Here is a 16,213-nt window from a genome sequence, read left to right on the forward strand (position 1 = left end):
GTACCCAGTACGCCTGGCGGGCATGCTCAGGCCTTGCATTTCATTCGACCGTCAAACCAGAGCCCCTGCTAGCACCCTGGTCAACCTCGCTCGTTTGGGTGCGGCCATCGAGCCAAGTGTGGCCCAGAAGTCGGATGGATAATAAGATCATATCGCACCCTGGCCGTCTTAAAGAACCCTATCTGTTGCTTCTCCTTCCATCGTTGCTGTTCCAGCATACCCGATGCTCCCTTCTCGAAAACGCACTCCTGCACAGTCAACTGCAGTCATTCCAACTTCATCGAACCTACAACCTGCGGCGAACGCTCCCGCCATCTCGCACGAATCATCGAGGCCTTAGAGCGTTTCAGTTGCTTCGACCATTGCAGTCCACGGCGTCTCGCCCGACAAGACAGATACCGCGCTTCCCATGTTTGCCAGCCCTCGTATTACGACTTCGCGACATCACGAATCTCCCGCGACACTCTCGACAATTCTCAAGCGTACCCAATCACCCTGATATCTTCACATTGCAACACCGAATCAACTTTCGGGGCCCTTTGCCCGACGAGTGCGCGACACGTCCGACTTTGTCAACCTACGTTGGCTTTTTCACGACATGGCGCGGACGTGGAGGGAAAGTTGGGTTGTCGTCCTCTGGGTTGCCGTCGTTGTCTGGATTGTGCCAACCCTGGCTCAAGATCGAGAGACAGTATACCAAGAATTCAACGACACGAATGGAGTGACGCGACAGCTTGCTGTCGACAGATACCCAGCACTCTTTTCAGGCGATTTTGCCGACTGCCTCGGAGGCCAGAGCTTGTTCAACATCACCAAGTTCGATACCGGCTATTTTAAAGACAATCGGACCGTGGTCTTCCACCTGGACGGCAACACCAATGTCAGACAAGAGAACTTGATCAGTACGTTGTCTCTCCCATGGCCGCCTAGGCCGCTGCGTCGAGACACAATGAGACACCATCCTCGACGTTCATCTATGCATTAACTAACATTTCTTCTTTCCTCAAGTGCACATCACTGTGGAGGCTTGTAAGACAACCCCGGATTACTCGGATACAAAAATGTAAATGTACTAATACTTTTCAAGATGGCAAGTCACGATTTGATATGACTTTTGACCCTTGCGGCTCCCCGAGAATCGACAGGTAGGAAAACGATCATCCGGAGCATTCTTCGTGGCAATCACTGATCGCAACACACAGTTTGTGCCCGTTAAACGCCGACAGGGCTGTCGAGGCTTGGGCTGCTTTCCCAATCTCACCTAATGATGTCGAAGGCATGCCGTCCATCTCTCTGGACATTCCCGATTTCGAGGGCTCAGCAACGCTTCGCCTCTTCGCCAACTCCAGCGAGACGGAGATTGGCTGTTTCCGGGCTGTCATGCACAACGGCAGGTCATTCTCACACCCAAATGCGATATCGTCTGCCTTGGGTGGTTTAACCGCCATAGCCATCCTATCCTCATTCGCCACTGCTATATATGGCGTCAGCATTCCTCACATTCGCACGCACTACGCTCACGCCTTTTCGGTTCTCGTCATTTTCGAGGCTTTCCAGACAATATACTTCTCTGGCGCGCTATCTGTCAGCTGGCCCAGCGTTTTACCAGCCTTCTGGAGCAATTTCGCGTGGTCTGCTGGCCTCATCTATAGCGAATCGATAGTCGACTCACTTGCCGGCTTTGCTGGCATCAGCGGCAACGCCAGCCAGGTTGGTGGTGCTGGTTCTGCCGTCATCAATACCGAAGGTGGCCTCGTGCAACAGATCTACGGACGCTCGGTCGAATTGCTCACGCCCAAGAACCTCATGTCGCGCGCGGTGACGCCGTACAACGCGAGCGACCCTTACGACTACAAATGGGGAGGCAACCCCGTCACGCCGGGAATGCCACTGCCAGGTACTTGGCAAGGGTTCCCCGGCACATTATCAATGGTCGAGATTCCAGCCGCTGGTGCCTTCCTCGTCGCACTCATCTGGTGGATTGTAGCCATTGGTCTGGTTGCTGCGTCTGTTACCGCATGCAAATTGTTGCTCGACTTCCTGGCTGCTACGAACATCATTAAGGCTGATCGGTTCACCTACTTTCGTTCCCATCTACCTGGCTACCTAGCGGCCAGCGTCCTGCGCACGCTCCTCATCGCATCGCCCGCCTTGATCACTCTCGCTCTCTTCCAATTTAACATCAAGGCACCCGCAGGCCCCACGGCCATAGCCGCCATCATATTTCTCCTTGTGCTTGTAGGCATGGGTGGGCTCGTGGCATATGCTTGCTATTTTCGACTCCGTTTCGGCAAATTTGAGACCGGCCCTGACATCATTGTTTTCGAGAAGGGGACGCTTTTCAACGTTGTGCCATTCATTGCAGCCACGCGCGCGAGCAATCTTGGAGAAAAGGAAACGAGTGCGAAGCGGTACGGATCGATGCCTTTCTTCCGCGTGCGCTTCATCGACGACGATCCCAACAGGACAACCGTTCATAAGGATGAAGCCTACATCAAGCGATTTGGCTGGCTGGCTGCTCATTATAGACGGAGCAGGTGGTGGTTCTTTGCCCTTTGGTTCAGCTACCAGTTTATCCGAGCCTGCTTCCTCGGTGGGGGCGTTCGCAGCCCCCTGGCCCAGGTCTATGGACTGTTCATCTTCGAAATCATTTCGTTCGTTGTCTTCATCAAGCTCAGTCCATATGAAGGCCGTCGAAATTCTACTGTGGCCATTTGGCTGCTGGGAGTTTCCAAGATTATCACAGCTGGCTTCTCGATCGCCTTTCTCCCAGAATTCGGCATCGGCCGTATCCTATCCACCATCCTTGGCATCTTCATCATTGTTGTTCAAGCCTTCCTGGTGCTAGCCGTCCTGGCACTGGTGATACTGGGTGCTTTTTCCTCCTGGATGTCTCTTCACCGCAATCGCGAGACCTTCAAACCAGAGAAGCTCGACGGCATCCGCATCCAATACTACGAACATATGCAGAACACGGCCCCTGACATGCCACCTCCACCAAAAGCAGATGCCAACAATATCGAGGCAGTGGTGCAGACCTTCCAGGTCAACGACGTGCGACGAACGCGCAAGATCGAAGACGAAGATGATGAACTTACCGATCTTGAGGGGCCAAGTAATAGCTCTGCCATTTACCTAGGTCCAATCAACCGATCCAGCCGGGCCAATAGCGTCAGCTCCCGCTATTCAGTAGGCAGCCTGCCTCGGCGAGCGAGGCCGCACCGCACGTCTTGGAGTGCCAAAGATTTCGCCGAGTGGGACGCCCAGTCCGATCGTGCACCTGCACGTCCAGAGTCGCTGGTAGGCGGCAGCACCAGACCTCTTCAGGCGCACAATCGACAGCGGAGCAGCTCTCTGAGGCAGATTGCCCATCTTAATTCACAGGCGTCATTGAAAATGCCACAAGACATTCCGGAATTGCCCAGGACATCCAGCGAGGCCCGAAGGCCCATGACGCCGACGCGTGAGGTGTCTGAAGACAAACTGGAGACCCTGGAGACCCTTCACTCCGAGAAGGGGAAGGACAAGGTCGCTGATGACGACTCTGATTCTGCGGATGGAAAAAGCAAGACGATTCCATTTCCGCCTCTCCCTGAGCACGACGAGGACAAACTCTGAATAACTTTCAGTAATGTCTTCTGCATGTATTTTGGGAGGCCACTCACTCGGATGCCGCAAAAGATCTGCGGGCGCCCAAGTAGGGTAGCACGACACCACCTATGCCGTGCTCTCTGCCATCATTCTTTTCTCCTACGCGCGCGAAAAGCAGCACTCGAGGCGGCCTTGGATGCCAGCTTTCCTTGTGTCCACACCGGTCCAACTCTTCTGTGGTAAGGGTGGTCATACTATTTACGACACAACATGAAATCATGGATCATGAGGCGTTTAAGGTTTCAAAAGATTTGTCCATTTCTGAGTTCTTTGCATCGTCAGCACGAGCGGCTGTCTCTATCAGTCTTTGTCTCATGGCCGCCGATGGACGAGCACACTTGCGAGAAAAGCCCAGTCGTCTTCCAGGCCCTTGTTTCGGCTTTCTTAATTGTACTCCATCGTACTTGATGTATGATCCTCTGGCGTTTCTCGATAGATGATTCAATACGCTTTAATCACATTCCATATCACAAGCTTGCCCATGGCAATCAAGCATGAGCTCTTGCATTGGCGATTAGAAACCTGTCATGTCTATAGTTTGTGCATGTAAACGATCCTTTTTTGATATCCAGACATCTTTTTGGTTGTGTCATTGTTGTAAATTTGCCTCTGTGTTTTCTCTTTATCGACCAGGCTGAACATGCTCAGATGTAACCCTTGAGCACGGCGGCCTCGGCGTTGAGGATGCTGGAGCCGGCGGCGCCAATGACGGTGTTGTGGCTCAGGGCGACAAACTTGACGTCAAAGATGCCGCTCTCGTCCTCGCGCACGCGGCCGACGCTGACGGTGTAACCCCTGCCGAGCTCGCGGTCGAGGCGGGGCTGGGGCCTGTCGGGGGCGTCAAAGACCTCGATGGCGGGCTGCGGGGCGCTGGGGCAGCCGAGGGTCTGGGCCTCGCTGACGTAGGAGCGCAGGGCGTGCTTGACGTCGTCGGCCGAGGGGGGCGGGCGGCGGGCGAAGCGCAGGGAGACGCAGGCTGTGTGGCCGTCGAGGACGGGGACGCGGGTGCAGGTGGCGCTGACGCGGAGGGCCGACTGCTCGTGGACGGCGGTGCCGTCGGCGGCGAGGGTGCCGAGGATCTTCTGGGCCTCCGTCTCGAGCTTGTCCTCCTCGCCGGGGATGTAGGGGACGACGTTGTCGAGAATGTCGAGCGAGGACACGCCCGGGTAGCCGGCGCCGGAGACGGCCTGGAGGGTCACGACGGAGACCTGGTCAACGGGGCCGAAGCGGGCCTGCAGGGCGGCGAAGGGGATGACGAGGCCGATGACGGCGCAGTTGGAGTTGCAGACGAGGAAGCCCTTGTCGAGGCCGTGGTGTTTGCGCTGGTGGGGGATGAGGTCAAGGTGGGAGAGGTTGACGGTCGGCACGACGAGGGGCACGATGGGATCGCGGCGGTGGTTCTTGGCGTTGGAGAAGACGGGAATGTTGGCCTTGAGGAACTCGGTCTCTGGGAGGGGGGGGGCGGGATCGTCAGCACGGCGTGTCTTGCGTACCTAGAGGTACGGTAGAAGGGAAGGGCAGAGGCAAGGGACGCACCAATGTCGCCAGCGACATCCGAGTCGAGACCGCTGAAGACGACGTCGCAGTCGGCAAACTCAGAGGCCTTGCACTCGCGCACGACGAGGTCGCCGACGGCGCCCATGGGGGTGGCCTGCTTCCATTTCGCGGCGTCGCGGTACTTCTTGCCGGCGGAGCGCGAGGAGGCGCCAACGGCGACGAGCTGGAGGTGGGACAGCTGGCTGAGCAGCAGAATAAAACGCTGTCCGACGGAGCCTGTGCATCCAAGGACGCCTGGGAGAAGAGATACAGGTCAGCCGTTATTCGTCACGCTATCAGTCACGAGCCACGTCCTTGTGCGAGGAACACGGCAGAGGCGATGGTTCGTTTGACATACCGCACTTCTTTGTTGGGAACTCGGCCATGATGTACCTTGATCTCTCAATGCTGTGTAAGGGGGATTTGTGGTCGCTGTTCGTCAATGGCGTACAATCACCGAGATATGGCTCGAGGGAGATTTCGTCCAAAGTCAATGAGTAGGTAGTGTGAGTCAAGTACCACGAGGCAAGTACGAACACCACACCCAGTGGCCCGAACCAGCGACACGACTGCCCATCCATTTCAACGTCCGGGATCGGCCACCCCGCCAATGCCCCTCCATGCCCCTGTATGCCCCTGTGTGTCCCTCTGTGCCCCTCTGTGCCCCTCTGTGCCCCGCCATCGGAGTCGGCCCAGGGCCCTTGCCTTGGGAACTATACATTTCAGTTGTGATAGGCCAATTACCTGTCACATTAAGGAGCCGGCAAGTCTCAACTGCGAAATGCATTTTTTTTACACAGAGCACCTTAATAGGCACAGTAGGTATCACAGCTAGTTCGAAACCGTCAATCAGACGAACAAATGAGCAAACAAGACCGACATCGCTTCCAACATTCCATTACACCTTCTCAACCTTCTCCTCGGAGCCCGACTCCTCGCTCCTCGCGCCGTTGAGCTTCTTCGCCACATCAGAAGTCAGGTACTTCTCCATGTTGGGCACCAGGACGGAGCTGACGAGCAGAATGAACGAGAACGGAATCGTTGTGTAAAAGACCATCTTGAAGCTCTCCGTGTACGCCACCCTTGTCGCTGCGCCGACGGCCGCGATGACCTCGTTGGTGATGCCCGGCACGGCCGAGAGGTCGCCTGTCGCAATGCCTGCGAATAGCGCCGTCAGCGACGTCTCTGGGAGACCCGCTTGTGTGGCTGCCGGCACGACGAGCTCGGGGAGCTTCTTGCCGAGTTCGTTGTTGAGAACCGAGCCGTAGAGGGCCTGTGCGATAGCGCCGCCGAGGCCGCGGATCGAGCCGAGGATGCCGGTTGCGAGACCGATATCTTGGGCTTCCCAGACGAGAGTGACGCCGGGGAAAGAGATATTCTCGATGAATCCAATGGCTGAGAGGGGAGGTCAGGTTAGCCTGGGACTGGGCCGGCATCAGGGAGGAGGGCGAGCAGCGGCTTACCAACGCAGACGATCGTGCCCGTGGCAATGGTCACGGCCCATCTATCGGGAGAGATGACGACCATGGAAGTCATGAAAGCCAACGAGATGGTTGCCGCAATGATGCACTGGTACTTGACCTTGGGCACGTAGGAGATGCAGAACCCGGCGATTGTCTGGCCGAGCAGCACGCCGCCTCCCACGACGGAGCTCTGCCAGCCAATCTTCATCGAGTCGGTCGTGTACATGGTGCCGATGATGACGGGCCACAGCACAGTGAGCGAGTAGTAGACCATGGATCCGATGGTGGCGACGACGACGATGGCGTCGAATCCAATATTCTTGAACATGCGCGGGGGCATCAGGGGCTGCTTCTTGCAGAAATAACCCTCTTTTGGAACCTGGTCAGCATCGATAGGCGTAGCACGAGGGCACATGGCGAGTACATACCATACACAACAAACGACACCATCAAGGCGAGACCGATGAGCAGTGTGCAAAGCGTGGCAGCGCTCGCCCAGGGATGGGCCACACCGCCCCAGGAAAGACCGATCAGGAACAGCACACAGCCGGACACGTAGAGAAAGATGCCGACAAAGTCGAGGTTCTTGGTCATCTGCCACCTCGTCTTGCCCTGAACATGAAGCTGGCTATACGTCGGCGGGTGGTAGAAGAAGTAGTAGAGCACGAGAGAAGCGGCGCCGAGTATGTCGCCCATGAAGTAGCTCCATCGCCACTTGGAGGACGTGTTGTTGAAGAGTGAGCGCGCAATGACAGGACCAAAAACGGCAAAAGGGAGAGACGATAAAAAGACGATGGTCACGATAGGACCTCTCATCTTGTTGGGCACGAGCTCGCCGAGAACAATGCCGAAGGAGAGCTGGCCGGCAGCCGCGATGCCGTTGCACACGTTGGCAGCGATCAACGTCTCGACGTTCTGGGCACAAGATCCGATGATGCACCCCACGAGGCCGAGGACGGTGGTGCCGAGAACCATCCACCGGCGGCCGTACATGTCAGAGAGACGTCCAAACAGGAGGAAACCGATGGAGCTTCCCATAGTCCAGAGAGTGGCCACCCAGCTGATGTTGACCGAAGGACCGATATCTGCATTGATGAGCAGCCTGGACGATGCGTCAGTAGTTCCTCTTGATCCAAAATGGATGAGTAGTCAAGATGGGTATGCATACAAGGTATTGGCGGGCAGGACCCAGCCCAGGTACGCACAGATGCTGCCGAGACATTGAGCCTTGAAGATTCGGTAAGTATCAGCCAACAATGAACTTTGAGTTGAGGAAGACAAACCACCACGGTCCCGATGAAGCTGGCGCTGCGGAAGTATCCCTTGGGCATCTCGTCGTACTCTCCGCCAATGGCTTTGGCATCGATAAAGTCGACAGTGCCATCCGTGTGGACAACCTTGGCCACATTACCGTCGTGTTCGAGGACCTGAAGAATGTCGTTGCCGTCGGTCTCAATGTGACGAGTATGGGACTTGCCATCGACATCAGGCCGTCCATCGGAAGACATGGTGGCGGGATGAAACTCGTATGTGCACAGGACGGAAGGGTGTCAATCAGGCTTGCTGGAGTGTAAAGGCAGTGACGATCGGTAAGATCCAAGGATATGAATGGGCTATGTGATCATAGTGCTGTATGATCTCCCCGAGGAGAGCAGGAAAGGGTGATTATATGTATAGCACGAATGTATAGCTCCAATGGAAGATGCCACCCGGGTCGATCGATGCACACACAGCCTGGTGTCAGCAGGAAGTTTAAGGTCCCGGATCCCGGGAGGTGAGGAGGGGATACAATCGCGTCCCCGCGAAACCCCAGATGACCCCAGACACTAGCTATGGGAGGGGGGAAGGCAGCTGGAAGAGCTAAGACTAGGAAGGCATGGTCAAGGTTTTGGCGTCCCATGTTCTGGGGACGCGCACCAGGCGCTGGCATGGAGAGATTCTTGTCTGTTCAGATTCAGGGCGGACCGTTCGTAACATGAGGGTTGACCGGTGTGCACTGGGGACATGTTGTCCAATTCTGGGCATGAAGATCATGACGACAATGCTTGGTAGAATCTTGCGGAGTGTTTGATCCTTCATGGCTACAACGGTGACTGGTTCACTCGGTACGCTCCCTAAACAGCACATCCATGGGCAGAATTGACTATGAGCCATGTCCCAATGCTGTCGCTGTAAAGCATTCATCTCTCTCCAGTCATTGCGAAACAATCTTCACTCGCTGGTATATCGTGGAGGGGGGGAACTCGTCGGTTAGCTCACATCCTTCTCGAGTTGGCCTGAATCGCGAGCAGCACACGTAAGGTGAAGACTCAATGACCTCCATGACTCGAAAAGATTCAGGATTGGGCGACTTGAGCCGTGGCCTGAAGCGAACCTGGGCGGGAAGACAAGGGAGACACAGCGAGAGTAGGCTGGAGAAGGAAAACGATGTCCGGGACTCCAAAGGCTGGGGCCCGGGCAGGTGTACCCACTCGGACGCCGAACACGGTACTTGGAAGGTACCCAGTTTATGCCGTCAATACAGTGGATCACTTGGGTCTCCCCAAGTCTCTCTTCAAGGGCGTAGGATATCTTACCCGCACGTTCTCCCCTGTCCTCGTCCAGCACTCACGAAGCCGAGTTGGTCAGACACCCAACGCCATCATGTAGACTTAACCAAGTAGGAGACAAGGGCGCCAGCTCGACGTTCCTACTCACTGCTAGCTCAGGTGTTGGAAGGGTTCCCGCCGTATTCGGCTCTCAAGCCACATCGTGCCATTCAGCACATGCCATCACAACCTCAACCACCATCAGACCAATCGCTTGACTTCCCTTGGAACGCTTCCCTAGACATAGGGGCAGCCATCGCGATTTCCATGGGATCGGTGTCAATCTCTGACGTTCGTCATATTGACATGCCTTCGAATCCATGAGCTCACATTACTGTCGACCTCTTGTTCTTGGCTGGATTTTGCCGCCTTTCTGAGCCCAGAGGTTGAGGCGGTACAATTGAACTCACTGCCACCCAAGAAGGCACATTGTTAATTCCAGCCCAGGAGTGACACTTTACGAATTCAAAAGAAACATCAAATATTGACCCCCCAAACTTATGCTATCACCTACCACCCCATGGTTCTGCTTTTACGGCCAATAAAACATGATCATTTATCCAGACTTCGTTGTCAAAACGGAGCGAAGTCTCTGGACATTAAAGAGACTACAAACTTCAACCACCAGAAATCATCCAAGGAAAATGCTACGAGAGCGAATGTACAAAATTGGTGCCTTGATATAAGTGTTACGGTCGGCCCCAAAGGGGCTTAGTGACAGCCCTCACACGGTCGTAAGTGTCATCCCGCAGCTATGCAATGAGCTATAAGGATACGTGTTGAATCAACGTCGTTAATTCAACTGGGCTGCATTCATAGAGGTATAGGCCACAGGCCTATACTATGCCACGGGTATGACCCGTAACAATAAGCACCTCGGCCGTCTGGCCTTTGGGCAGCTTGGTGGCCGAGCGCTAGGTTCAGCATGTTGACACTCCAGCGAGAGCGAGATAACAACACTGAAGATGCTTCGGCTCACTTCTCGGAACCTGGTGATTCACCGGACCGAGCTTGGTGCCCACTTGATCTCAGTGTCAAACCACTGTGGAGATGGAGTACGTGTGACGTTCTGCCCAAGTGATTCTTCAACAGCGTAATGTCCACAAGTGAGGAAGAGCCATAGCAAGATGTCTTCCGTTCCTAATCATTATTCTGTGCCAGCGCAGCGGCCTCGACCTACAAGACACTAGGAGAAAGATTTCTCTAGGCACGTCGGGATAGGTGACTTTAACCACTAGTGACATGTTACGGACCAAAGGGAGCAATGCGCACGACAGTCCGCGACTTCAGTGCTTGTTTCAAGTGTGGCTAGGAGTAATTGATCTCATATAGCTAAGCAGCGCTACTATCAATTCACACTCAATTCAAATATCAGGGGTGGAATTGACTGTTAAATTTTCTTGGACTATAGATTTGACTGTTTGAATTGATTGACTAGATTTAATATAGTTTGAATTAGTAAATGAAGCTATCGCTTATCTAGGGGGCTAGGTCTAGAGTCGAGTCTTAGTGTTATAGATGCAAGTAGTGCAGCGTAACCACTACACTAAAAGGCCTAGCCAACCCAGGGTCTCTAGATTAGCTAGATGCTACGCCTATAAGGCTAGGTCTTCAGAGTTCATAACTCTATTATATAGGGTATGAATTGTCCTATATAATTAAATAGGTATATAATATTAAAAATTCTAGTAGCCCTTATTTTAAGCTATAGAATAGTATTTTTTTTTAAGATTAAAGGTATATAAAGGGGAGTATAATTAAAGAGAAGACTTAGATTAATCTTTATAGGAGTTATAAGGAGTTAGAGTCTTATAACTACTCTAGTAGCTTAAATAAAAGCTAAACTATAATAATATATATATTATTAAAAAGAGAAATATCATAGCTATAGAATAGTATCCTTTTTATAATATCCTATAGAGCTATTCTATACTAATAAGCTATTAATTTCTCTTATACTCTATTAGCTAAAGCTTAAAATCTAGCTCTATTTCCCCTATAGGTCTAGAGGTAGTCTAAGCGCCTTATCTATATATAGCTACTAAGGGTTAATCTATTATATATAGAGAGCACCCCCTTAACCTATTTTTTAGGTTTTTTAAGTCTTAATAATAATCTAATTCTAATTATACTTATAAGTCTCCTTTATATAGTAATTCCTATTTAAATTACTTATTCTTAATTACTATAAATAGATACTTTCTAAGATATACTTTACTTCTATTAAGATTAATTTAAATATTCTTCTTAATTAATTATAATCTTCTTTTTAATTAACCCCTTTATTTATTTACCTTCGATCTAAATAAAACCTATACTATTTTATAGCTCTTATTAAGGGCTATTAAAATCTTTAGTTTATTTCTTAATCTAATATCTCCTTCTCGAGATATAATTACTTTTATCTCTCCTTTCCTTTTATCCTTTTATCTATTATTATCTCTTTATCCTCTAACTAAGTAATACCCTTAGTCATTACCTAAATACCTCCTATAATATCCTTAATAGTTATTAATAGGAATTATATATTAGTAATTACTAGCCTATCCCTTTAAACCCGAAATTGATCTTAGATATAGAAAATATATACTAGAGGGACCTAATTAACGTAGTAGAAATAAGCTTTATAGCTAACTAAATCGCGGACCTAGCCTATAGTATATTCATAATAAGCTATAGTACGATAGCCTACTAAATAATATTAAGCGTTCTAGGTTTATAGCGAGGATCTTAGGTAGATTACGTTAGAATAAGGTAGGGCCCTAGGTACTAAGCAAGGTTATTAAAGGTAGTGGCACTGAACCTAATTATAAAGGCGGTATATAGTATATAGGGCGCTTACTTATACTGAGATCATTTTCGGGTTCGAAGGGATAGTTATATAATAGGGTCCCTCTAACTGCCTATCCGTTATACCTATAATAAGTAATAATACTTAAAATAGTAATAGAAATATATAAAAGAAGTATATAGGGATTAATAGGAAGGATATTATTAATTCTTAATAACTATAGAACTTATTAAAAGCTTAGAATTGAATGTTTTAAATGAATTAAGAATAGATAATATTTATAAATTTGATTTCAAGAGTAAATTAATACGCGCTCTAGCCCTTTATTCAGACACTTAACTATAGATAACGAAGCCACGCTATATCGAAGCCGCCCAGGAGCCCCCGAGCTCGGTCTACACCTCCAGCCCAGCCCCTGAGCCGCAGTACTATCTTGGTTATCCTTTTCCGGCTAACACTTGGCGGAGACGGCCTGACCCCTACAGACTCCTTAAACTGGACATAGCAGCGATGTCACATCCGAGTGCGCATAGTCTTCTGAGCACAGGTCCCGATGGCTATTAAAATCATGTACTGCCATTCCTCTCACCTCTTGGCAGACGCACTTGACAACGAGTTCTCCCTAGCCTGACAGAAGTTGAACGACCGCCATGTTTGACATATGAGGGACACTGAATTGCCAGGCAACCCCTGACAGCTCGCCTTTACGTCCCATACACTCTGTTGGCGCGCTGATCCGGTAGAAGTCGAGGGACCATGGCCGGGCGTCTCTTCGACAGATCAACATGGACAGCTCCTTCAGATCCACCGCTTTCCAAGTCTTCTTCGACGCGTTAATGAGCAACCATTATATAGCAGCATGTTGAGGCACATCGGGTGGTATTATGGGGCTCGTAGAGATTTGGGCCCATGATGGGTTTTACAAGTGAAAGTAATCCAAGGCTGTCGTCGACTTGTCGAACTGAGTGATGATGCAAAGCGGCGCAAGCTTGACAAAACGCAAAAGCGAAAGGACACCCGAGATGGAGGATGCCATCAAAGGCACAAAAGCGAAGTTCGTCCAATATTGGACAGCTCGTGGTCTACGGGCAAGGTCAATGTATTGTCACAACATGTCGCTCTCCGTAAAAGTAATCGCGAACGCTAGATATTTGATAATATTGGTAAGCTCAATAGACAACACGCGCCATTGATTCTGCGTCGTGGTCTGGACGACTACCTTCGCGTTGTAATACAACGACGTAACCAATGCTGTTGAACAACTCTAATTAAAATGTCACCAGGCCAGCCTCGGATGGCGGCCAGCCAGCCGGGTGGCGTAAGCCTTGCCCAGACGCCAATAAATGCAGCCAGTCTTCTCCATATGATGATGCCAAAGGTACGAGAGGGCGACGATTATCATACCCATTTCATAAAACCGTGGCCCAAGTTCTTGGCCCTCCTGTCCAATCGGGCTGTGAAGGCATGTACTTCCAACATGGACTGTCCATTCGACAATTGATCACGCAGTAAACGATCTCACGCCGCGCTCGCCAGCACGGATGTGCGTTCAGATGCGTACAAGTGAAACTGTGCAAAGATAACCATGTCCTCGGCGATGGTACCGAGGGACCCAACCAGCCACGGCAGGGCTTTGAGCAGATAGTGCGGGTCCTGTGAGTACGCGATCAGGCTGGCGCCGTACGAGAGGTTGCCCGTCAAGGACAGCAGGAAGAATAGCAGGGCGAGTCCTTCGCATGACTTTTCGCGGTAGTTCTTGACAATCTGGGGAACGCGTGCGCTGAGAGCAGTTAGCTTGTCTGTCCTTGGAAGCGATGGCTCAGGGAGGTCGACTTACAGGAGATAGCATACAGCGCTGAAGTAGCCGAGGGCCAGACCGACCTTGGCCATGATGCCGTCCTCCTCCGGCGACTGGGGGTCCGACGATCCGTGGTCGGCATCCCAGGCACCGGCCTTGTATGAGATGAACCAGCCGGCAGCACCGACAAGCCACACGGCAAGGAGGCTTAGGGTGTTGTGCAGCCAGGGGTTGCTGTCGGGCGTATCGTCCTCGCCGGTCACAATCTTACGCAGCGGCTCGAGTGATGTTTCGGTGTGGACCTCGTGGCGGCCTCTGCGACCCAGGCAAGCCAGTGGAAGATGTGCGGCGGCGCGACTCGTTCAGTAGAGGATCTTCCTCCCCTGGGGCCTGGTCGTCTGTGGCGCGCGGCTGGCGGTGACGCGAAGAGCGGCGAGCATTCTTCGCGTTATAATACATGGATTGGCTAATCAGGACGATGTCGGCAATACAGAAGTAGAAGGCGAGGGCGACAGCGCTCGGTGCGAGATGTGTAAACAGGGCGCCTAGAGTGTTGCTCGAGTTAGCGGTGTGCTCGCGAGCTGGGCGTATCAGATTGAGCCTGCGAGAGTGGCCTTGCCATTCTGGGCAGTACAGGCCGTAAGCTCGCAATGATAGATCGCGAGAGGGCAGGGAGGCTTGACAGGTTCCACGAAGAGTTATGAGATGTGCTGCGGGGGCACGAACCAACGAGGTTGGTGATATCACCAAGCAGCCAGATGAACAGAAAGCCCATAGAGAGGCCATCGGCACTTTGCGCCCTGTAATTGGCGATGAGTTGGGGCAGCTAGGAGCGGCGTCAGTCCGGGAGTCGTACATTGGAGGGTCTGAAGCTTCGGCGGGCGAGGGAGGGGTTACCAGAAGGCAGATCCAAGCTGTCAGGCTGATGCTTCCAAAGATTCCAGATAAGGAATCGCGAACCGTGGGCGTGTGATGCGATAGGGCCATGATGGCCGTAGGGATGATGGAAGCCATGTTGCTGAGCGGCTCGCTGCGAGTTGGGAAGAAGGAGGGAAATCGTAGGACCGCCGAGAAGCCAAGCTGCAAGTTCTCCTTCGAAGGCTTTTCCTCTGCAGCAGCGAGCGATGCAGAAATGGCTGGCGTCGGTCAAGCCGAGTTGAGTCAGGTGGGAATGGAAAGGTGTGTGTCACGCTTTCTTCAGCTTGCAGCACGCACCTTCCCTTAGTGGTGCGCTGCAGATGGTGCTATCGAGCTTATCGCGCCAGAAATCGGTCCCTGCAGCGCCCTGTAACCCAACACGCAGGTCTCAGTGGCTGGCTAGCCTATGACGTCGTCGGCCTAGCGGGCTTCGAGGTCCCCGCATCTCCGACCTCGCAGTCTACGGCCAATCAGCTCGGTGGAGGTTCCGAGTCCGAATCACCAATGGGTGGTGTCACATTGTCATCCGAGAGCGGTCCGAATAGCATCAATGGCAGCCGCAGGCCAGAAAAAAATCCCCATCATAGAATCCAGGAGTCTGTGTCTCGATATTGATACTCTCTCCATTGAGTGATATGATTCTGAAGTTCAGGGTCGAGCTCCTACTCTCGCATTGTCTAGATACTTCGACACACCCTGATTGTCATTGCCTGCGGCGGCTAGCTCTGGGTTCATGTCTGAGGAACCATCAGATGGAGTGCCACGACATTGAATGCAGGAAATTCTGATGAATCGCATGCCAATCTCTATATACTATGATCATTGTCGCTGCGACATGTCAAGAAACCTCGCCCATCGCCCTCAAATGTCATGTTATCGGCAATGTCTTGCGGCCTTCTCTCACGCTGGCGCTGACTCGGCCCCCGACTGCTCTTCCAGGGGTCGACTCACTGATTGTTACTGGCCAAACCAGAGCACCCAGCACGTGCAGCCAGCCCATGACCCAACTACTAGAGGACGGTTATTTGTTCGGCCCTTATTAGTTATTTGCTCTGCCCGGCAGGGGTGAAATCACATTAGATAGGGAGCAAGCTATAAACATAGCTCTACTACTAAAATTAACTATAATAATTATATACTTATCCTTATCTATTAGTATATACGTAGACGATATAGGAGGTATAGGTAATAATTAAGGGTATTACTTAGTTATAGGAGGAAGAGATAATAATAGATAAAAGGAAAGGAGAGATAAAAGTAATTATATCTTAAGAAGGAGATATTAGATCGAGAAATAGATCGAAGATTCTTATAGCCTTTAATAAGAGCTATAAAATAATATAATTTTCATTTAGATTAAAAGTAAATAAATAAAAGGGTTAATTTGAGAATTATAATTAATTAAGAAGAATATTTAATTAATCCTTTTAAAATAAGATATATCTTATAAAGTATCTATTAATATATA

General features: G+C 51.4%; 4 protein-coding genes across 4 annotated transcripts; 1 reads left to right on the forward strand and 3 right to left on the reverse strand.

Moving 5' to 3' along the window:
• Positions 1-598: 598 nt before the first annotated feature.
• On the forward strand, positions 599-3,618 carry VDAG_02458 (uncharacterized protein; the record flags this gene model as incomplete). The annotated part of the gene is made up of 4 exons (XM_009653111.1): positions 599-902; positions 1,009-1,029; positions 1,088-1,145; positions 1,203-3,618. The coding sequence occupies 4 exons, from the start codon at positions 599-601 to the stop codon at positions 3,616-3,618; spliced, it is 2,799 nt and encodes a 932-aa protein (XP_009651406.1).
• Positions 3,619-4,295: 677 nt separating this feature from the next.
• On the reverse strand, positions 4,296-5,573 carry VDAG_02459 (aspartate-semialdehyde dehydrogenase; the record flags this gene model as incomplete). The annotated part of the gene is made up of 3 exons (XM_009653112.1): positions 4,296-5,098; positions 5,188-5,442; positions 5,546-5,573. The coding sequence occupies 3 exons, from the start codon at positions 5,571-5,573 to the stop codon at positions 4,296-4,298; spliced, it is 1,086 nt and encodes a 361-aa protein (XP_009651407.1).
• A 512-nt stretch (positions 5,574-6,085) lies between these two features.
• On the reverse strand, positions 6,086-8,158 carry VDAG_02460 (trichothecene efflux pump; the record flags this gene model as incomplete). Its single annotated transcript, XM_009653113.1, has 4 exons — positions 6,086-6,582; positions 7,079-7,752; positions 7,819-7,877; positions 7,934-8,158. The coding sequence occupies 4 exons, from the start codon at positions 8,156-8,158 to the stop codon at positions 6,086-6,088; spliced, it is 1,455 nt and encodes a 484-aa protein (XP_009651408.1).
• A 5,389-nt stretch (positions 8,159-13,547) lies between these two features.
• On the reverse strand, positions 13,548-14,841 carry VDAG_02461 (vacuolar membrane PQ loop repeat protein; the record flags this gene model as incomplete). The annotated part of the gene is made up of 5 exons (XM_009653114.1): positions 13,548-13,809; positions 13,867-14,142; positions 14,285-14,408; positions 14,554-14,653; positions 14,725-14,841. 5 exons carry the CDS (start codon positions 14,839-14,841, stop codon positions 13,548-13,550), a joined length of 879 nt encoding a protein of 292 aa, XP_009651409.1.
• Positions 14,842-16,213: the final 1,372 nt, after the last annotated feature.

This window comes from Verticillium dahliae, genomic scaffold (assembly GCF_000150675.1).
Source record: "Verticillium dahliae VdLs.17 supercont1.4 genomic scaffold, whole genome shotgun sequence".
Lineage (NCBI taxonomy): Eukaryota > Fungi > Ascomycota > Sordariomycetes > Glomerellales > Plectosphaerellaceae > Verticillium > Verticillium dahliae.